Source organism: Eimeria tenella, genomic scaffold (genome assembly GCF_000499545.2).
Source record: "Eimeria tenella Houghton genomic scaffold, Eth_scaff9, whole genome shotgun sequence".
NCBI lineage: Eukaryota > Apicomplexa > Conoidasida > Eucoccidiorida > Eimeriidae > Eimeria > Eimeria tenella.
In genome coordinates, this window is record NW_013543465.1 from 53,894 (window position 1) to 75,687 (window position 21,794).

The 21,794-nt window shown below is 50.2% G+C and overlaps 5 protein-coding genes across 5 annotated transcripts; 3 read left to right on the top strand and 2 right to left on the bottom strand.

Annotated features, from left to right (window-relative positions):
- Positions 1–1,456: 1,456 nt before the first annotated feature.
- ETH_00008465 (uncharacterized protein) lies at positions 1,457–2,986 on the top strand (the record flags this gene model as incomplete). Its single annotated transcript, XM_013378506.1, has 1 exon — positions 1,457–2,986. The coding sequence occupies one exon, from the start codon at positions 1,457–1,459 to the stop codon at positions 2,984–2,986; it is 1,530 nt and encodes a 509-aa protein (XP_013233960.1).
- A 730-nt stretch (positions 2,987–3,716) lies between these two features.
- Positions 3,717–7,658, bottom strand: ETH_00008470 (nucleolar GTP-binding protein NOG2, putative; the record flags this gene model as incomplete). The annotated part of the gene is made up of 11 exons (XM_013378507.1): positions 3,717–4,048; positions 4,146–4,285; positions 4,385–4,464; positions 4,660–4,761; positions 5,063–5,198; positions 5,297–5,427; positions 5,523–5,592; positions 5,878–5,951; positions 6,086–6,524; positions 7,044–7,254; positions 7,535–7,658. The coding sequence occupies 11 exons, from the start codon at positions 7,656–7,658 to the stop codon at positions 3,717–3,719; spliced, it is 1,839 nt and encodes a 612-aa protein (XP_013233961.1).
- Positions 7,659–8,372: 714 nt separating this feature from the next.
- On the top strand, positions 8,373–13,114 carry ETH_00008475 (RNA-metabolising metallo-beta-lactamase domain-containing protein, putative; the record flags this gene model as incomplete). The annotated part of the gene is made up of 9 exons (XM_013378508.1): positions 8,373–9,037; positions 9,304–9,425; positions 9,548–9,874; positions 10,146–10,312; positions 10,466–10,715; positions 10,825–11,040; positions 11,506–11,888; positions 12,112–12,894; positions 13,019–13,114. The coding sequence occupies 9 exons, from the start codon at positions 8,373–8,375 to the stop codon at positions 13,112–13,114; spliced, it is 3,009 nt and encodes a 1,002-aa protein (XP_013233962.1).
- Positions 13,115–13,601: 487 nt separating this feature from the next.
- ETH_00008480 (uncharacterized protein) lies at positions 13,602–13,889 on the top strand (the record flags this gene model as incomplete). The annotated part of the gene is made up of 1 exon (XM_013378509.1): positions 13,602–13,889. The coding sequence occupies one exon, from the start codon at positions 13,602–13,604 to the stop codon at positions 13,887–13,889; it is 288 nt and encodes a 95-aa protein (XP_013233963.1).
- Positions 13,890–15,022: 1,133 nt separating this feature from the next.
- ETH_00008485 (TCP-1/cpn60 chaperonin family protein, putative) lies at positions 15,023–18,028 on the bottom strand (the record flags this gene model as incomplete). Its single annotated transcript, XM_013378510.1, has 10 exons — positions 15,023–15,270; positions 15,377–15,472; positions 15,554–15,785; positions 15,896–16,001; positions 16,145–16,359; positions 16,468–16,728; positions 16,846–17,097; positions 17,196–17,417; positions 17,547–17,633; positions 17,789–18,028. 10 exons carry the CDS (start codon positions 18,026–18,028, stop codon positions 15,023–15,025), a joined length of 1,959 nt encoding a protein of 652 aa, XP_013233964.1.
- Positions 18,029–21,794: the final 3,766 nt, after the last annotated feature.

A 21,794-nucleotide genomic window follows, 5' to 3' on the forward strand; every position in this document is an offset into this window, starting at 1 on the left:
ATTGGGAAAGCGGTCAAAACACTTGCAAGAAAGCAGTAAATGGTGAAACTTTAGCAACTATAAACAAGAAGATGAGAAGACTGACGAATGATTTCCGCGAGTTCTACTTCTCAGTAGCTTTTAATGAAAGGTTTTGGACAACTCACAGACACTTTTCATTAACAAACGGCTTTCTAAGCTGAAACTTCATTGGAATTTGCACTAAGGCGATGCCCGCGCTGTAACGCCTACTGGGACCACCTTGGCATTTATGAAGAAGCTGAACATGGAGTTTGCAAAGCTCCTGGCCTTCTATCATATTTATGCCAGATAATTTATGTTATATTATCAGAATCCTAATCTTATGATTCCCTTGGCAGTCGCATACCCGAGTGATTTGCACTGTATGCACGGATAGCTTGACTGCTAGTTACAAAGGGTAAATCCGGAGTGGCATATTCCAGCTTTCTCAATGCCAAGTTTGGTAAACTGTTGCGCACTACTGTTACTGGTGATATAAGTCATAAACAGCTGCTATATATACTATGCATTCCAGCAGAAGTGGCCTCGGCCCGTCCACTTTCTCAGCAAGTGCCCCTTCTAAGACTGTGTCTATGTTGCGTTTAATGATATTTACATACCTGTCTATTCATTATCTAAAGCCTTATGCCGCATTCAGTGCGTCGAACGTCACGCTATTCCGTTTCCAGTTAGTATCCTGCAGGTTGTTTTAGGGTTCGTGCCATATTCGCATTTCGATGGTAAGAATGACGAATTGAATTCCTTATACATATTGTACACTTTTTTGGAAAATTTCACATTTTTTGCGCTTCGTTATTATTGGATCGTGTCTCTTTAGTAAGTCCGAAGTATCGGACCCAGTCGAATAAACACCTGTCCGTGTTGAATGGCTCCTCTGGTTGCCGCACGTGTCATTTAGTATATTTCAAGGAGAGTTTATGAAAATAAAAATACAGCTTTTTCGTTTCTGTCTAGTGGCGTGTTTGTTATCTCTGTGGATGACGCCGAACCAAAACACCCCGGAGTTTCAACAGGCGAGCTGCTTCTTTGCGCCGACGCTGCCCCACTTTGCTTATTGTTACCTTCCTGAAATTACTAACAAATTAGGAAATCTGAAATTTGACAGGATAGTCTTTTGTTAAACATATAGCAACACTTTTTTATGTAGGGTATGGTCATATCCCTGCTGCCCGCCCCACGAGTACGTGTGTCCATCAGACTGGGTGGGCTGAGGTAAGCGGATCCACGGCAATACCGAATCTGCCAATAAAAGTCTTCAGCGTTTTCCACTCTGAGATTTTCTTCATATTTTCGAATACTTTGACTAGCTTCGGCGTAATCGGGGGCCTCCTCGTTGACGCACTTGTTCTCCGCAGCCCATCGTGTACACCCGGTTCAGTTCCAGTACCTCACAGAGCTACTGGACCTTATAAATATATACTCGTTTGATTGCAGAATGACAAAGGAGAGTAAGCAGGGCCTTTCATGTTCTCCAAAGAGTCTGCGCGGCTTCCTGCCACGTGGTGATCTCCCTGGAGCGAAACAGCCCACGCCCCTCAACTTGAACAGATATGCGCTGCTCTTACTCTATGTACTCCAGACATTCATGACAGGATGTGTTTACTTCGGGTGGGCTCCGCTTTCTGCAATGCTCCTGAGGGCAGGAGTGTTCAGTTTCAAGTGCGAATCCGACGGGAAGGGGGGCTTTGTAGAGGACCAGCGGGAGTTCGGAAACAACTACATATGTGACAAGCAAGATGCTTCCGTACAGAGTTTATTTGTCATAACTCTGGCCACACATTGCACAATGAGTGCGCTGGCTGGCACAATGATGGACACCCTGGGCCCGAAGATCACCTCGGTGATCGGCCAGTGTTTCCACATAATAGCGTGGTCCCTGATATCCACAGTTACGGCGGAGTCGTACGCGCGCGTATACTTGGGTTTTATTTTCATGGGTCTTGGTGCAGACACTGCTTTCCTTCCCACTTTGCTTGTTACTCGCCTGTTTCCCGGCTCCGCTGCCACGATAATCACGCTGATAGGATCTGCATCATCTGCCTCTTTCGCCATCCCCCTGATATTGAATTCCTACTTGACTGGCGAGGGCATTTCAGGCTGCTGGTGGTACGTGGGCTTTGGCCCGTGTCTGTTCCTGGTGATCGACGCACTCGTAATGCCTCTCAAGGCATTCAAAGTCTTCGAGGGTGACTTGCCAGAGAACAAAGAGTCCAGCCAGGCTGGCGAGCCAGCGGAGCCTCCCTTGTCCACGCAAGAAACGGGAGAGCTTGGCTTGGACGCAGCCTCTGTGGCGCCAGCTGAGCCGAAGAGCCATCAGCAAGCTGTGGGAACTCTCTCGAAACACAGTTTTCTGAAAACCATGTTTTCAGAGCGGTACATTCTCATCGTCATTTACTTCATTGCCGTTGGATGGATCACATCCTTTTATCAAGAAGCCCATGACCGAATTCTGGAACAGACTGCTCTGGAGTTTCTAGGCAGCGCTCTGCCATTCTCGTTCATTCCTTGCATCATTTTGGGCAAGCTGTCGGAAAGTATTGGCATTTTGGCAGTTATGGGAATAGTTAATACTTCAGGTGTGCTGGCGTATGCATTCAGCTTGAAACAGACGGTGGCTACCGGCATTATTTCTGTGCTCTGCTTCATGGTGTACATGTCTCTGTTCGTTTCCCAAGTTTTCGTGTTCGTGGAGGAGAATTTTCCAGCAAAGTTTTTCGGCCGTCTTATCGGCATTGTGCAGCTAGTTGGAGGTCTGTTATCTCTTTTGTGCAGCCCGCTGTTTCACTTGACAGTTGGCCTTGGCCAGAAAGGGCTGTATGTCGTGCAGCTTCCAATGATTGGTCTTCTGCTCGCCATGTATTTAGTGTTGGCTCGTTTGTGGTGGATCCACGGGAAATCGCCAGAGACGAGCAAGGAAACACAAGGCCCTGTGCCCTCAACAGATTCTTTTGCTCTCGAGCCGTGACTGCCGGGGGCCACAGGGTCTTATTGGAATGCATGCAGAAGGCGCTCCTGTAAAGTGCACTGCTGTGCGTATTTGTGCACAGCAAGTGCAGCAGTCCAGCTTCCTGGCAGAGAATTGGCTGTCTTCGGCAATTTGCAGCAACATGCCGTTTGTATTTTGCGAACTGTTTCAAGCTGGTTGCCTTTGTGTCGGTCCAAGAAGTATTAGGTTGCAGTGCCTTGTCCTTGCCGGAATACCTGCGATTTAAAGGCGTTTGGCTTCTGGCATTCTACACGGTGTGTGCCCGTGTGGCATCTTGCACGGCTGTCTGCAACGCAGCGCGTTTCCGGTACCAAGTGTATCATCTGTGCCTCCAGTTCTAGCCTTAATGGGGCATGCATAAACCAGAGGGTCTGCCAAAAGTGCCTTCTACGTTTTCCCGCTTTTGCTGCAATTGCTGCAGAAACCTTCGCTTGTTATTAATTTGAGAATTCTGGTATCCCAGAGTTGCACGATTTCCCCCGCTGTGCTAATGCGGCGCATGTAGCGATCTAAGCACGGCCTCAGAACTAGATAAATCCCCAAAGGCCTCAGTTATTTACACAGTATCCCCTTAGCTTTGAACAGATAAGTTGTCACTGTTTTAGCATTCGGCTCAACGCAGCAAGCGGCTGACTGCACACCAAGCTTTGAAAAAATATTGGGTGGAGCGTGCAGAAAATGCATGCAGCGAAAAACGACGCAAATGTTGTTATGAACTATTAGAGCTCTCGATTCTGGCTCGTTTATTTGGTTCAGAAGTGGATGCTGCTGCAGCACTACCTGACACTTCCGGAGCCTCTTGCTGAGTGTCGCTGTCTGGCCGCTGAATCCCGTCTTCCTCCTCACAGTCGTTGATTTCCTCTTTGTCTGCTAAATCCCCGGAGTAGCTGCCATCTAGCTTTAATGCATCTCCTTCCGGCACCGCCATTGCTCCGTCCAGCGGAGTGCCATCGGCCTCTGCAGCTGCCTCTGCAACTTCAGCCTCTAGGCAGGGAGGCAGCACGTAATACGGCAGTTTGCCCCGCTGGAGGTCGTACAGCACTGCATCACAAGAAAAAACCACAACGGAGAGGCACAATGAACAAAATGAAAGGAAAGACACCAGCAGCACCCCGCATGCGAATTGCGCTGCGCTTACTGATGCGGGCGGCAGTGGAGATGTCCGGCTCCCCTCCCTTCTTGAGTTTCCCAAGTCGCACAGCCAAGATCGACAAAAACTCTTCGGCATCTTCCCAGGAAATTTTGGAATCTAAGCCATAGCGGGCCACTATAGCTTCCCTGAAGACGCGCAAATTCAACACCGAGAACGCTTTGCTCTACTGGACTACAGTTGCCAATGCAGTGCCCTCCCTTCAAGACACCAGAAAAGAAATATACCTCTTGACTTTCTCCAAAACAGTTCCAATGTGCTCCTCAGGGGCACTGATTCTTTCAGGACGAACAACGCCGCGCATAACCTGGCAGAATGCAAAAACGCTCGGAGAGTGTCTTCACCCGCGATCCGGGTAGGTAGAAACAGCAGATGAAGCTTGAACGAATTCTTTAAAAAGGCCGCGGATCTAATTTAGTGACTCATGCATTATTTTCACTTAATCACTGCGGGCCGCGTAAGGTACTTCAACCTAACTGGCAAAAGAATGACTACGCCGCACCTTGTCGGTGTCGGTTCCCGCATCGCTGCTAATGGGAACAATTCCTGGGCAGTCAATGAGGTACAACTTGGAAGTGAGAGCGACGTATTGCCACACTCGGGTCTGCAATAACACCACGAAAATTTGCATGTAAGAGCAATGGAGTGCTATAATGTGTCAACTCCATCCATACGAGAAATCTGCTACAGCGAGTGAGCTGCATACGCGAAGGCGCATTTGGTGATGATGCGAGCCATTGCCAGTCTTTTTTGCAACACAAGCAAGAATTTGTTTAGGTTTCGCATCCCGTTCATGGCAAACCATGCAATTTTTCACTGAGGTCCAGATAGTGACACAAACGGCACACAAAAATTGTGAGATGGGTAGGAACAAGTTTAGGGGGAATCCAAGAAACATGACTAACCTGTCCCGGTATTGGCGCCGCCTTGCACACTTGTTTACTCTTCAAAAAATTGATAATAGAACTCTTTCCTACATTGGGGTATCCGAAAAACCCAATAGACACGTGCTTTCTATCCGAAAGCAACTGGCCATACTGCCTGCGTCGGAAACATGCAAAAAGAAGTGAAGTGGCTTTGCTAAAGTTGCTGATTCAGGCCGCCGAGAAGTCTTCCACAGGATCTCCAAAAAATCCCACCTTAAAAGCTGAAAGAGTTGTGTTCTTCCGAAATTTTTCTTGTTCTTGTCGGCTTGCAACAGCAGAGTTGGCATTTCTTTGCTGAGTTGCTGTAACCAATAACGTGCAACACGAGGAGGTACCAAATCCACCTGCATACACAGCACTAAAAGCCGCATTCCATGGCCAGTCAAAGCTTGAAATAAAGCAAATCTCACTATTTCGAAAATGCATGCAAGTGGCTTGCCTTATTTATGACCAGCACCAGGTGCTTCGACGAACGGTGCGCTTTCAAATACTTTTCAAGGCGTCTGCAGCTGCGTAACCAAACAAGCAACAACAACAGAAATGTGCATGAGTAATAAAAGTCATCAAAATATGCGAAAAATGCAGTTCTTCAACTTCACAGACAAGGACATCAAATTTGCAGAGGCGCCCCAAGATCGCTCAAGAAACTCTGTGGCAGGGATGTACTTTTCCCTCGAGCTGCACCTTTGGCACTCAGAAAAGTATTTCACAAGGGCATCGCCGAACATTGTTAATACTGTTTAGTATAATAATTGTCATTATGTTAAAGTTTGCAACTTTAGACAACAGCGTACCGCGTTCCCATCGGGTCACGCGCGTCTACAACTTGCACTAAAACGTCCGACGAGTCAATGACTTTGTACAACTCCTGCGAACACATAGCAGTAGAAAATGAGTTCGCCAAATGCCTCCAAAGACAGAAAAACAGAAACACTTCAAGTATGAGAGTTTCTGAGCCTAAACTATTGCGATCTGTGCTTCAAAACGAGTGGGCTGGCGCACTCCCCATATCCTGCGGCTCGTGCCCTTCTGGAATATCAACTCCACGGGGCCTCCCTCCCCCGCACCATTTGCCGGCACATCTCCAGCAGAAATGGACTTCTGAAAAGCAGCTTCTTTCTCTTCAGCCTGCATGCAACGGGCCCCACATCCACACAGACTGTTCTCCGCAGGCTCGAAGTGCTGCAGCCCCGAGTACTTCAGCTGCAGACAAAGACAACTGCCCACCTGCAGCGCCAAAGTGGCCAGGTCCGCAGCCTGCAGGCGGGGCCTCTTGCGGGTCTTTTTGCTGCCGAAGACGCCCTCGAAAGGCTCAATGGCCAGGAGAGCTTCTCCACTCAACTTCGGCAAAGCGCCCCCAGCTGCCAGCGCTTCCTTCTTGCCCCCCACGTTGCCATCGTTGATAAGACTCATCGGCAGCTTCGAACGCCGCAACACTACGCTGCAGTCCAGAGTGCAGAAGCTCGCAAACAAAATCCTGTTGTGCATGCAATTCGGAGTCTTCTAAACCATTTTCATGCTATTCAATTTGCAATATTATGAACCACTTTTATGCTATTTAATTGGGAATCTTATGAACCATTTTGATGCTATTTAATGGGAATATTCAGAACCACGTTTATGCTATTTAATTGAGAATCTTCTAAACCACTTTTAGCTATTAAATTTGAATCTTCTGAAGTACTTCCACATTTCATGAATCTGGCCTAACTAGGGGAGCCTCACGTGCAGGGGTCAGCGGAGGCCTTTTGAATGTTTTCTTAGGAACCAATTCCGTGCTACTTAATTGAGAATCTTACAAATCATTTCTATGCTATCTAATTCGAATCTTTTGAATTATATCTATGCTGTTTAATTAAGGATCTTTTGAATCGTTTCCATGCTCCTTAATTAACAATCTTTTGAACTATTTCCACATTTCATGAATCTGCAGACGGAGTCCTAACTAGGGCAGCCTCACGTGTAGGGGTCAGCGGAGGCCTTTTGAATGTTTTCTCTGAACTCTGAAAGTTTCTGCTGGTCGATCACGCGGGTGTTTCCAAACCAGCGGCGGTCAGGCTGGATTCTGGCGGGGGCCAGCGGCTGCGGCTCTTTGCCTCCCGGTCGCAGCCACTTTGGCTTGGAGTTGTACATGTGCAGCAGTCGGATTTTGCTTGCAGAGCGGTAGTGGCCTGCAGCCAAAGTTGAACAAGTGCTTCAACAAGTTTTTCGGAACTGCTTTAAACAAGCACTTCGGCAAGCTTTTCTGAACTGCTTCGAACACTTCACGAAACAATTCGGGGTTTCAGGTGAAGAGGGAATGCAAGGAAGCCACTGATCTGCGCAGCAGCTTCTAGTGCGTGTTCCACGGCTATGCATGCACACGCATGCCAGTCAAACGAAAGCTGAACATTCCAGGCCAAAAAAAGTTCAACTTTTCAGATTTCAAGTTCAAAAGGCCGGAAGACCCACCGGGTTTCTTGTTCTCTGGCAGCTGGCGATTCGGCAGAGTCGAGGCTGTGCCGCGGGTGATAGCGGAGCCCTTTGAGGGGCCTCCTGCGGCTTTGGGGCCCCCCCGGGCTCTTCGTTTGGCCATTTTGCTGCAGTGGTTTTGTTGCAATATATTTTGTGCGGGAAACTTGCGGAAGCCCGGAAAGGCTCTGCTGCTTGCCGGGTGTACAGACACCGGGCAGAAGGCGCGAGTGTGCGCCAGTAGGCCGAATCTCCCGCGTAAATGCTGCTGCTGTTTACTTTTAAAAAGCTGAAAATAGAATATCGGCCTGGCTGAGATCTTGGTGAAGGCTCTGGGTTTGCTGCTGCGTGGGGCGGCTCGGAAACTGCAGCAGCAGTCGCCGCCCCCCTTTCCCCTGCAACTTGAAAAGAATGAACTGCGTAACTGCGAGCCTTCCCCGAAACTAAGAAGGCTAGAAGAGGGGCCTCCAAAGCCACGCTAGTAAGCGGGTCTTCTGTGGGTCTGGAGATCTTTGGGGGCCAGCCCCAGGGCCCCTGGGCCGTGCCAGTTCTCCTTCGAAGCAGCAGCAAAAGATATAGTCTGCATGCATTTTTAAACAATAAACTGAATTTTTATTCAAGAAATTGCGCGTTTTACGCCGAAAAGAAAGCCCCGGGCCCGCCGGAGCTACAAATGCCCTCTTCTCCTTGGGGCCCCTCCCGCAGGCCACCTGGGCCATCGACTTTGCAGAAATGCGCAAATCAAATTTTGTTCAAATTTAATGAAACTGCTTCCAGCAATTGATGTGCAGAGCCTCGACGCGTTGGTTTGCGCCTGAGACCCGAACGCGAGCGGGCCATGCAGCGTCCTCCTCAGTCTCAGAGTTGCCAAGATCCGCAGACGCAGCAGCAGCAGCAGCAGCAGCAGCAGCAAACTGCGCACAGTCTTCAGCAAAGCCAGCCGCTGCAGCAGCCGCCAGCAGCAGCAGCTTCGCTCCTCCAAAGTGCAGAAAAAGGCTCTTTGGGAGGCTTTAGAGGAGGCGACTGGCGGGGAAGGGCTGCTGCATGCGATGGGCACTTGAGGGGTGCTCCGGGGTCGCGGGGCCCCGTGTTGCTGCCTCCGGCAGTCCAAAGAGCTTCAAAGCGCATTTATTTGACGCTTAATTGCAATATAAATGCAAATAATGCTTCAAAAATAACGTTTCCCGCAGATGTGCTGAGGGTTACCGTGCTTGGTGCCGGCCAGGATGTTGGGCGCAGTGCGGTGTACGTACAGCGCGGCGAGAGGGGGCTGCTGTTCGACTGCGGCAGCCACTTGGGCGCCAAGCAAGCGAGAAAGCTGCCACTTTTGAATTTGCTGCTTCAGTTGGCTCCGCAAAAAAGTGGAAAAGATGATTTGCAGACAATGGAGGAGGCCCTGCTCGCGCCTTCGCCGCTCTTCGCCTGCTGTACAGACGCCACTCTCATTTCCCACTTCCACATGGACCACTGCGGCTCTTTGCCTTCATTTACAGAACGTCTTGGGTAAGAATGAAAACTGTTTCTCCCCGCGAGTCCTTGCGGCCCTGCGTGCCCCGTAGGGTGTATGTACAGCAGCAGCGAACGCCAGAGGAAGCTGGGTCTTCGGAGCCACAGACAGCTGCTCTTCGCTCTTTTTGCACAAACAAAGCATTGGGACATGTTTGAAAGGATTTTCGTGGATTTCCTGACCAAGAATCCCGGAGACTTTGGCAGCTTTCTTCAGCACTTGCTGCTTGCGGTCTCGTGCTGCTGGCTGTGCGGCTTTGCAGATACCGAAACCCAATAGCCATGACTTTCCCCACCCGCGCGCTGAGTCCAGTGCTGCTGCTGGACAGCGCGCGCATCTTTAAAGAGGCGGCTTTCCGGGGGCGGCAGCAGCTGCTGTCTGAGGGTAAGCAGCAAGTTGTGTGGGGCGCAGCCCCGCAGCGTTGCTGCTGCTGCTGCTGCTGCTGCTGAGTCTTTTGGCCTGCAGAGCCTCGCGTCTTTGTTTGCAGCTGCGGCTGTGTGCTGCAGCCGAAGGCGGCAGCAGAGACGCGAGCCTGAGCAGCAGCAGCAGAGACGCGAGCCTCAGCAGCAGCAGCAGAGACGCGGGCCTCAGCAGCAGCGGCAGCAGCGCCAGCGGCGAAGGCAGGGTGGGGGGCCCTGGCGCTTCTTCGCAAGAACAGTGGAACTACACTGAGGCGGAGGCGCAGCGCTGCATGCGCCGCTGTGTGGCTCTGCGGCTGCACGAGTCTTGGGAGGCGGGGGGGTGGACAGTGACTCCTTACTACGCTGGCCACGTTTTGGGGGCTGCCATGTTGCATGCGCAGCTCCCTGGAGGCCCTTCGATCGTGTACACAGGTACCACATTCTTTACTTATTTGAAGCAGCATAGTGCATTCTTTGCATCTGAAAATGCAGTCAAAATGACTCCTTACTCGTCCAGTGTCTGTACAGCGTAGTCCCGCTACCCCGCGGCTTTCCGTGCACTGTCTGTACAGCGTAGTCTCGCTTCCCCGCTGCTTTCAGTTTCTGACTGAGTTTGAACTGTCGAGTATTGCAAATCACCTTAAAAGTCTAATTTTTCTTTAAGAAAAGTACTAGGTTTCGCTAGAAGTTCATTTGCATGCAGGAGATTTCAACACTTCTCCCGACAGACATTTGGGCAGCGCGAGCATTCCGAGGCTGCAGCCGGACTTGCTGATTAGCGAGTGTACATACGCTTCGTTTGTGCGGCCCTCGAAGAGAATAACGGAGAGGGAGTTTTGCGACGCTGTGCACGACGCGCTGAAGAAAGGAGTGCGACAATAATGAATTCATGCCATTTAGATCCAGTTTTTGTTGAATTTGTTGTCTCTTCCCCCTGCATGCGCTGCAGCAGCAGACGCGCGGCGCTTGAAGCAAGCCCTTAGTCATTTCACATGCTGCACTTCTCTGCGTTTTTGCTTCAAGGGCAAAGTGCTGATTCCGGTCTTTGCCGTGGGAAGAGCCCAAGAGCTGTGCATGCTGCTGAACTCCTACTGGCAGCGCATGCAGCTGCAGTACCCGATTTACTTTGGAGGCGGCATGACGGAAAAGGCCAACAAGTACTACAAGCTGTACGTACAGTGGACTGGCAGCGACTTGCTGCACCGCCTAGGCGGCGCGAATGCGCAGCAGAATGCATTTGCTGACCAAGTCGAGGATGATTCTCCGGGGTCGGGTGCGTAGGCCCAGGAGTTGCACTTCAAACTGCAGCAAATTGAACACGAAGTTCCCACTATTTGCCTCCTTTTGAACCTCTTGAGTTGCCCTTTGACTGCTCGTCTCAGCCGGCGAGTTCGGGGCTTTCGACTTCTCCCACATCTCCACGCTGCCGCCCGAAGTGCTCACGTCCCCCACTCCCATGGTGCTGCTTGCAACCCCCGGGATGCTCCACGGGGGCCTGGCCTTGAAGGCTTTGAAGCTGTGGGCTGGGGGGCCGGAAAATCTCGTGTTGCTTCCGGGGTATTGCGTGCGGGGCACTGTGGGGGCGATGCTCATAGATGGTAAGCCGCAGCACTCTGCGGCGCGAAGGCCCGCAGCCCTGTTTTTACACACTAATAGTTGAAATGTGACAGTGAAACTGCATGCTTTAATCTTTGCTTCTTGTTAATAGTTGAAATGTGAAAGTGAATTGGCAGCCAAGAGGAAAAAACATGCCTTAATTTCTGTTTCTTCTTAATAGTTGAAATGTGACAATGAATTGGCAGCTGAGAGGAGACTGCATGGTCTGATCTTTGTTGCACTTTTATAGTTGAAATGTGACAGTTAATTGGAAGCTGAGAGAAAATTGCATGCTCTAATTTTTGTTGCGCCTTTCTAGTTGAAATGTGACAGTGGATTAGCAGCTAAGAAGAAGCTGCATGCTTTAGTTTTTGTTGCACCTTAATAGTTGAAATATGACAGTGAATGGCAACTAAGAGGAAACTGGATGCTTTAATTTAAGAGAAGGGCTGTTCGCGGTGGCGCAGGACAACGAGACATTCCGCTGGACGCAAGGACGCGGCTGAAGGTGCTGTGCAAGGTGAGGTACATGTCCTTCTCGGCGCATGCAGACACTACAGGGATCCAGCAGCTGGCGAGGCATTTGCAGCCAAAAGCCATTATGCTGGTTCACGGCGAGAAAGAGGGAATGCTGAAACTGGCGCGAGTGCTGCACCGGGAACTCGGAGTTCCCGTGCACACTCCGCCTTCGGGGCAGACAGTCTCAGTGCCTCTCGACAAGACAGAGCCCCGCGTCTCTGTCTACATTCACGATCTTTGCTTCCGCCGCACTTTGGCAGCGCCTAAGGAAACTTCTGCAGCTGCAGCTGCCAATTCAAGAGAGGCGCTCTGGGAGTGTGAGGATCCCGCCGTAAGTAACTCCGAAAAATGTTGAAAAAGTGGAATTAACACCGCAAACAGAGGATGGCAGACAATATATTGGTCTATAAGCCAGCTAATTTTGAATTTGCTTCTGCTGCTGCTGCCGCTTTCCACTGCTGCTGCCTGTTGCGTGTGCGGGGGCAGATGCATTTGCTCTTCGACGGATCCAGCGGGCAAGCCAAAGTGGGGGCTTATGTTGTGTTCGTTTTCAGTTGACAGCTTTACTGGAGTCTCCAGTAATGCGAAGGTACTTGCCGCAGTCCTCGGCGAGCGCCCAAGGGCCCCGCTGCTCTTCAGTTTCACCCTATTGCTTCCCCCCCCCCTCTTTGTTCTTTCGAGTTTCAAAAAGAAGTGCAGCAAAAGAAGAAGCGGGCGAGGCAGCAGAAAAGGAAAGCAGCAGCAAAGAGCTGTGCGCTGAGACTCCCGCCGAAGACCTGCACCTCCTGATGGACTTAGACAGCCTCGTGGCTGCAGCAGCAGCAGCAGCAGCCAACGGCTGTGGGAGCCTCAAGCACTGCAGCAGCAAACAGGGGCACGCTGCAGCGCCCAGCGGGCCCCGCGCTGCAGCAGCAGACTGCGCAGGGGTTTCCCCGGGAAACAAAGAAGAAATTCAATTTGCACCGTCTGCTGCAGGGGTGGGGACAGCTGCTGCAGCGGCTGCTGCTGCAGCAAGAGTCCCGCCGCGCTGCATTCAGTTGCTTTCGCTGCGCTATCGGCATGAAGTGGAGATGGAAGCTGCAGTGTTTCAGCAGCTTCTCCATCTGTTCATGGACTACATTGTTCAGTGCAGGAAAGCTTATGAGCAGCAGCGGAGGCAGCGCAGCGCGAGTGGCGAAGCGCCGGCTCCCCTGTCTCTCGAGACACCCGAATTCTGCGACTTCGGCCCCCAGCTGAAACTCAGGCAGATGGAGGGAGGCGGAATCATTATTGAATTTTTGTCTCTTGTCGCAGTCCACAATGGGCGTGACCGGCTGCAAATGCAGTGGGCAGAGACGGTGGGCTTGCACTCACGATTGTCTTGTTTGAAATCTCCACAGAAACTTACTTGTGGCTTGACTTTTGCATTTGCAAGCACTTGCAGTTTGCCCGCGAGCATTTGCTGCGAGGTGCATTTTGCAGGACGAGCGGCGAAATGGGGCTGTGTCGGCCTTTGTTGAGTACTTCTCCAGAATGGCGGAAGCTAATACAGACTCAAAAGCTGGTGAATGCTCCTAAGAAGCTTCCTGATGCATCTCGCTCACAATCCCGCAGCAGGGTGAGTTCCCTCATGGTTGGCCAGTTGCCAGCAGCTTGTTCGGCGCTAACGAAAACCTTTGTCGCGGCATGCAAAGAGCTCGCAGCACCAATTCGAAATATGGTGTGGGTCCTTCCGATTTTGAGGACGTTTGTTTTTTAGCTAGGGCTGAGAACGCCAGCGTGTGGAAACGGTAGTTCCTTTTTTGCTGGGTTTTTACAGTGGAAGCGAATAGTTTGCGATCTGTGGTTGAGCCATGAAGGCAGACCCTTTTTAAATGTTTTTTAGAGAAAACTCTGCAGAGCTGAGATGCTTTTCGATGCATGCTCTCAGCTTCCAATGAGGCAGTTTGTCCATAGTGAAAGTGGACGTACATCCCAGACTAGCGAGCAGCAGATTCGTTCAGATTATTCTCGCATTGCCAGACGCAGAGAGCATTTGCAAGGCTTGATATTTTAGTTTGCGACAATGTTACATTCAGCAGCGTTTGCCGCAGCTGCAGCGCTGTACAACATGGTACTTGTTGGTGCAGAGCCCCCCACGGCGCAGGCGGGCATGGTAGTCGGACGGCTGCGCGTAGCCCCAGCAAGCGGAAGAAATGCAATGATTGGCATTGGGAATGAGCCCGATCAGTTTCAAATGGGCATTGATGGATCGGGGAACTTCATCATAGCAAGCCCACGAGCAACCATACTGAGCGTGGACAACGAAGACACCATGAGCATCTATGCCAATGTTTCGACCAGGTGTTATTGAATGCTATCTTCATATCCCATCTTGCGTTAATATGAATAATCAGCTCTTTAAATCTTCAAGGACCCTTGCTGGTCCACGGCGTTCCACAATTTCGCACAACGCACCGCGAAGACTTCTCCGCAGGGAAAGCTGAAGGTTGGGACAACCCAGGTTGGCTGCAGATCCTGCGGACCAGGCAAAGGAAACACTAATTGCAGAGCAGCGGCACAGGAGATTGTGTCGTCATGCGCTGGGATATCCATGTTGGGAGGCTATGGGAAGTTTGCGAAGGTATGCGCCCAACTGCACTTGACTAGGAATTCAACTAACAAGATATCAGGGAGAAATAAGCAAGAGTTTCGGTCGCCTGCCGCCCCACACGGAGTTGCGGGTCAAGGCCACTTTTCACTTTATTGATGCTTGGGTAATAAGACTATTTCCTAAGACGCTGTGCAAGCCCTAGTCTATTTGCAAGACTCCAGGTGGGAGAGACCGGCTTCATGCGGCTTGATGTTGGTACGGCGAGAGATCGAAAAACTGCAGAGAACATCTTAGCTCGCACTTGCTGGACAAAGGGCCGGGCGGCGAGCTCGTGTACTCCTGGACTGAGCGGTATGGCTGCAGCACTCAACATTTTGAAAAAGATGAATTTGGCCGCCGCACCAGACACTCACAAGATTTTGAACAAAAAGCAGTAAATGCCTGTGGAGGTAACTTCCCCAGCTGGCCTACACTCGGGGCTCTGCGCGTGACCACTGGTCATCTTAGGCCCCGTTGGTGAAGGAAAGTTTTCTACACCGATCGAAGTCGTCGTGCCTCACGACAAAGACTCGGTGACTGTTACGTTTGGAAGCACCGTAAGACAAGAGTATCAATGCTGGCGGCAAAAACTCTGACGAACTTGGCCGCAGATTGAGACAGATGACCCGTTTGATCAGAGCTGGGGAGTAAGCCGACACAAGCTGTGCAACATCCTCCACAAACGCTACCCAGAACAGGTTTCTGCAGTTGAGATAGCTGTTCGCTAGTTTTCGATGCCTCTGGTCAAGGTCACCAGCTTAAGCAACTTGCTTAATCGTTTTCGCCGAAAGCAAGGCAAAATGACCTCGCACTCGGCATTCCTCCCTGGCAATGAACACCTCGCGATCCGCCGATCACAGTTCGGCTTCTTCCTGAGGAGTCTTGTTCGCCTCTTGCTCTTCTTCAATCATCATGCCCTCTGTTGTGAGAACAAGTCCCGCGACTGAAGTGGAGTGTTCTATGGCGGAGATGCACACTTTTGCCGGGTCAATGACGCCCTGGCTAATCATGTCGCCAAATCTGTTTGTTTTTGCATTCCAGCCAAATCCGAAAGGCTTCTTGGCATTTAATATTGCGTTTACCACTCTGTCGCCGTCAAGGCCTGAGGGCAACAATCACACGAAGACAGAAAACATGATTGCATACATGTATCGAAAACGAACTGGACAGTGCACAGGGCAGTGTGCGTTTCTGTACGTAGGACGTACCCGCGTTTGATGCTATTTGTTTAGTTATAGATGCCATCGAATCCGCCACAATGGTGGCTCCTGCCTTTTGCAGCTCGATTTCACTTTCCATTTCCTCTGCGAAAGCCACACACCATGCCGCAGTTGCACTGTGAAGCACAGGCAGCAGGAACTGAGAGCGTCACAGACAGCTCTTACCAACAACTTGGAACTCCTCGCCAGTTGACTCATCGACTCCCTTCATCTCCTCTCTAGCGGTCTTCTCCACCGTGTCGAGGACTGTCTTCCGGAATTGCTCGGTGCTAAGCGCGAGGTACGTCACGCCGCCGCCAGGCACGTACCCAGTTTCAATGGCAGCTCGAACTGCATTGATGGCGTCTTCGTACCGCAGCTTCTTTTCTTTCTGCTCTGTCTCCGTGGACGCGCCAATCTGCAGACCTCATGCAGAAGCAAGAAATTGCATAATTTGAACTGGCTGTTGACTCCTACGTTAAGTAGCAAGCAAGCAGAGAAATCCTTCGTCTATAGTTTACAACATACCATAATCCTTGCAATGCCTCCTGAAAGGGCAGCAACACGCTCGCCCAATTTTTCCTTGTCGAACTTCGATGTGGCTGCGTCTATCTCTGCCTGGAGTCTCTGAACTCTGCGGTTCACAAGTCATGGCCATGTAGAACAAAAGCCTCCACTTCTTTGGGGAAATGCATTACTGCCAGCAATAAGCCATGCGAAGTGCCAAAAAGTGACAGCCAACAATACATGAACACCAGCAGCACGGCCGCTCCTCACCTATCTTGGATCTGCTGTTGGAATTCAGGCCTTGTCAAAATGGACGTTCGATCCTTTCTTACAACTACACCCTGAGCGCTGCCGATGTGCTCGGCAGTGGCATCTTCGAGTGGGAGCCCTAAATCCTTCGAGATCAGTTGGGCATTAGTGGCAACTGCAATGTCACGCAAGTAGTCTTTGCGCCGCTCACCGAACGAAGGGGCACGGATGGTCACCTGAACAAATTTGAAATGAATGTTCGCATTTAGCTGCGCATGAGCGCCGCCACTATGGATGTCTCAAGTGTGTGCGATACAGTCTCGCTTTCCGTTATGAACACGCACCACTTTGAGCAGCCTCCGCATGCTATTAATGATGCAGGTCTGAAGCATGTCCGTGGAGAAGTCCTCAGCAATAATAACGAGTGGCTCCTTAGTTCGGACAAAGTGCTCGAGAATCGGCAGCATGGCTTGAGCGCTTTCTATCTTGTAGTCGCAGACCATCACGTGGGGGTTCTTCCACTCAATGAAGTCTGCCTCCTCGCCGAGCAGGAAGTACGGTGAGCTATAGCCCCTCTCAAAGGTGTAACCTTCGGTGAATTCAAGCTGCAACAGAAGGACAACCGCAGTGTCACTTATAGCGATGTCTTTTCTCGTTCCGACACGTAAACGGTGTTCATGTGGGTCCAAGGATTGTCGTGAGGTTGAGCATTTTTTGCCTACGTTGTCCTCTTGCGATGGGTTGTTTTCCAGCACGATCGCAGCGTGGTTGCCCAGTTTGTCGAAGGCCTTCGCAATCACTTCGCCCATTGACGCGTTTCCGCTCGTCGCAACGGTCGCGATGTTCAGCAAGTCGCCGAAACCGTTGACGGGTTTCGCAAGCTTCTTCACTTCATCCATCATGATGCGCGCAGCCTTTTGAATACCACGTTGTAAAGGAATAGGGTTGTGGCCTTGGTTCACGTACTCAACACCCTATGCACACACGAAGCTCAGAAGTCACTAGGGTCTGCCAGCTACTAGGGTTTATCGATCTAGTTCAGGCCTGGGACCAACGGGGACATGAATAATACCTTCTTCGCTATTTCCGCTGTGAGGATTGTTGTGGAAGAAGTCCCATCTCCAGCCCATTCGTCAGATGTTGAGGCAACTTCCTGCACAAGCTTCGCTCCTGCATTGTGTGCCCTATTAGGAAGCTCTATGTTCCGTGCGATTGTAACTCCGTCGTTCACTATCAGCGGCGGCCCGTAATCCTTCTCCAATAGCACGTTTCGGCCACGAGGCCCGAGTGTTACCTGCATGCCAATGCCAACAAGCCCTTTACACGGTGCACACGCAAAAACCCACCAAAGTAACAACCAGGGCACTACGCAAGAATACCTAGAATCGAAAAATGCTTCAGGGAGGCAAGAACGGCGTCTTACGCGAACAGCATCAGCAACTTGCTGAATTCCCTCCAGCAGTTGGTTTCTGCATTCATCTGCCAAGATGATTCTCTTCGATCTTCTCGCCTGCGAGCACAACAGCCACCGATGCCACTCATGCTGTCCACGTGGTAGTGCACCTCTTCCACCAACTGATCATGAAATCTGCGGAACACCGAAAATAAACCGCATAAAATATGTCTCAGGGAGATCGGATGACTCTGCACTCGAGAATTACTCACGAAGACACCTGTGGATGACTGGGCCTGCCTGACAACGTGTGGGGCGGCGAAAGTTGCCAAGGAACTCGAGCCCATCTGCCTAGTAGGAGCCAAAGCTGTGGATCTCAAAGATCCCAGCCCGTGAAGACTTGAAGGGCCCATAACAGAGCTTGTTCGCGAAGTTTGGAAAGCTCCGACAAAAGACACAAAGGCGGCCGCCACCAGGGTGGCCAGAACTAGCAGAGCAGGGTGTCCCCCCATTTTCGCTTGAAGGGAAAATAACGCTCTGATTTACTTACGTTTAGTTGTATTAGTAGGTAATGGTAAACCATGAAGCTGCTACGGGCGACAGACAAGTGGGGCTGTCTGTTCAGGTTAGGCCTTTGTGGGTGTAGGATGTCCACGGCCACTGCTCTCGTAGATGTTCTGCAGCTGAATTTTTTTTTCTACGGAGAAAATGTTACCATTCTTATGAATGGAGTTCTTTTAATATTTGAGTTATCGTCCTTGGAGTGTTTTTTGTCCTTACCGCGCTGTCGTCATTCGGTTTGGGGCACTCGAGGCGAAGCATCCGCAGCCTTAGTCTACAGCCACTTCCAGCCTTTCGCGGTTTGGTGTATGTAGACTTACTCGCCTTATATTCGTCTTTAAATGATTTACCACTTTATCGACTTGGTTAAGAATCAATCAGTGTTACTTAATTAAGTGCTGCATGGAACGGAAGCTGGTGTAGGGGTCGGTGTAGTTGTACTGGCGCGCAGGCATGTCTCAGGCGCACATGGAGAATGGAAACGAAAAACAGCAGGCAAAGCATGTTTCATGAACGTATTTGTCCAATCATGAGGGTAGACACTGCTACGACCGAGGTAGAAGCTGCAGGAGGAGACGCTGCAACACTGCGGGCCAGGGATGACGCCTGAGGCGATGAGGGAAATGCAGGGAGCCACTCAACGGCATCTTTTTTTTTATTGATTCTGCATTAGACAAATATGGTTTCTTCGCGAGTACACTTTTTACTGGCGGTTCGGCGGGAGTTGACTTGAATCTATACGGGACACGTGATAGTTTGGCTTTGGGTCCGTCGCAGTATCGACTTGGCGGGAACCGTGCTGCCTTGACCCAGAATGCATTTATGTACTTCTCGAGCTTTTCAAGAAGTAATGATTTTTAGAACAGATGCCCAAGGTTAAAGGCTTTAGTAGGCCCTAGGCACCGGGACACACATGAATCCCCAGAAAGTTCTACTGGGTGCACTTACGTAATGCAGGGTAAAGTCGCGAACCAGCTAAACTTCCGGCAGACAAAAGTAGGCGGGAAGGATACAGCGTCAGCACTTCACTAACTGTAGGGCCGTTGGAGGCACCGCCGCGACCCTAATTGCTACTAACAGGCGCGTCTGGTCTTCTTAATGCCAAACATTGAGTGCGCATTTCCTGAACAGACAGAACATTGTTCGTGCTGAGACAGGCATAGGGGCTGATAGAGAATGCGGGTTTGACACAAACCTACACGTGACGCCTTCATCGTTTCCAGAACTGGTACTAGACCATACAGTACAAAATAAGAACCCGCCTGCGTGGGTGAGTGGCTGACTACTGCCCGCTAATTTCCATTCCGCAACTCCACGGAAGCCAGCATAAGACTATATGTACATTGAACACTTGATACTTGATGTAGGAATTCTGGGAGTTCTGAAGGGTTTGAAAGAGGAGCTAAAGGACTGATGCCTTTCCGCAACGTCTGACTCGTCGGCAAGTAAAGAGACTTTGCTAGCTGGGTCAACGCCACCCCCAAACGCTACATTTGCCTGCAAAGCTCTGACAGTCTAGCCACAAACAAAGCTTTCTTTCACATGCAATTGGATTTATAGCCAACTTGTATGTTCAACGAATTCCCTACAGTTTCCGTGGCGTACCAATGTCCTTTGGCGTGCTCAATTCATTGCATGCAGCACTACAACACACGCTCATGGAGCATTTGCCTATGAGTTAATCTCTCTGAGGCACCATAAACGATAGTTTCTATAATAAACATATTTGAAGCTTTCTTTGGGGCCAAGAATAAGACGTTCGCTAGCCCTCTTCACAAGGCAGAGGGCAGGCGTCCCAAGTCTGTCGAGTGTGCAGGCGCTCATTTGGGGTTTCGCTAATAACAAAGCGCACCTCTATTAAATGTAAATCAAGCTACACACGTTTCAAGAGCTAGCTTCACGTGGTAGCCTACGCCAGCAAGAATCGACTGAAAGAGCTGCGCAGTGCAGTGGAGCATTTACGTAGTCTCGGGCCGTAGCTTGAATTAAAAAGCATCCGGAGTACACCTACGATAAAGTATGTTTAGAGAAATAGTATTTTGAATGTGGCGAGTTCTTCTTAGTTCTACAGCAAGAAAAATGTTTTGCTGTTTGCGTTCTGCAGCAGGCGGGGAAACTTTGCAGATAGAGGGGTCACACGCTGCAAATAGATTCCATTTCCATTTGTATACACTGAGAATCCCTGGATTTTGAAAAAAAGTGTTTGATTCTACCTAAGCACTTACACAATTTGTGCGCGTTGTTAAGTCCACAATATTCAATTATTCAGGACAACGTTAGGTTCACTGCAGTTAGCTGCTCTTCAGCGATTGGAAACAAGAACCTTTCGTCTATCAACTGACACTGAAACACAAATATCAGGCTTCATACAACTTGTGGCGTCAACGTGTGGTGTGCATTTCTGTAACTAATTGTCCATAAACGCTGCCACAAAGTCTGCTGTGGAGATGTCCTCACAGAGACTGCCCAGCAGCGGCTCGCTAAAACACCAAAAATGACGGGAAAAGTCAAAGCGATGAAGAGCAAACGAAATGGGTGGAAGCAGTGTGAAAATATTCTTACTCCAAAGGGGCTGTTAGCTAGTAGAGTAGCATTGTCAAATTTACAGATCCACACTTCGCTTATTGCTCGCTCAGGCATAGCTTCGAAACTGGAAGCGCATGTGCCGTTGAAATGAACATTGATTCTAAAATTGCCAGGCTTGCCAAATGTAAGTTCCCCTATTGTCGACACATCAAAGCGCGGAATAGCACCAAAAGAGTGTTATGCTTAGTGTATAATGCAGGGAAGGTCTGAAAGTCTTTCTTCTCCTGTAAAATAGACACGATCGGGACAGGGTTACCCGCCTCTGTACTGCAAAAATTAAACCATTTGTAGGGGCCGAGGCTGGGTTTGTTTTTGTGAGCCACCACTGACCAGGCAGCGCCTATGGTACGTTATTCCGCACGGGAATGCTCTAAGAAATCGCATTACTATATGCTACAGGCAGCGTTACCCCCCGGTTACATTCTGTGGTAGCAGCACTTACCTCAGGAAGGCAGTCTGATCACGAACTGTGCCCCAACAGTGCATGAAGAAGTACCTCTAGTGCTTCGGGATGAGCGTTCGCTTGGGATTTATGCTCAGTAAAGCGGTCAATCCCACGACTCTACTTGTCGTATTATACCAACACAGGCTGCAGCTTTCCCCTTCATGGTGCCCTGGCAGGTCATCTGTCCCACCAGAAATAGCCGCAAAATTTTTTCACAAAAATTTTCCCCAGTTTCTTGCAAGTTTGGTCTGTGTTGCATTGGGTGGCGTCTGAGCGCTTTTGAAACCAATACTAGGGTCGTAGCAACCCAATTTTTGTGCTTGAAGGCTTATTTAATAATGGCCCGAGTACACCAATTTCGTGTCCATAGAATGCGGCACCTACCCAACCTGGAATATATGAGCCCAAGCGCATATTTTTGAGTTGCATCACATTACTCTTTGCTCTCGGGTACTTCGATGTGCAAGGAGGCGCGAGCTGTTACGTGGAATGCAAACTGCCAAGCTGGGTCCATGTACAAGGCCAACAAAGCATAGGCAGCAGAACGAAATGGCGAATAGGGTGTAAGTAGAGATAGGTTGATTCTAGTGAACACTTGCATAATGGAGTTAGCATAGTCAATGGCTGCAGCTGTGTGCCATCTCTCAGCATCAGTACGGCTATTTATGCCTCTCTGAGGTTTCGCA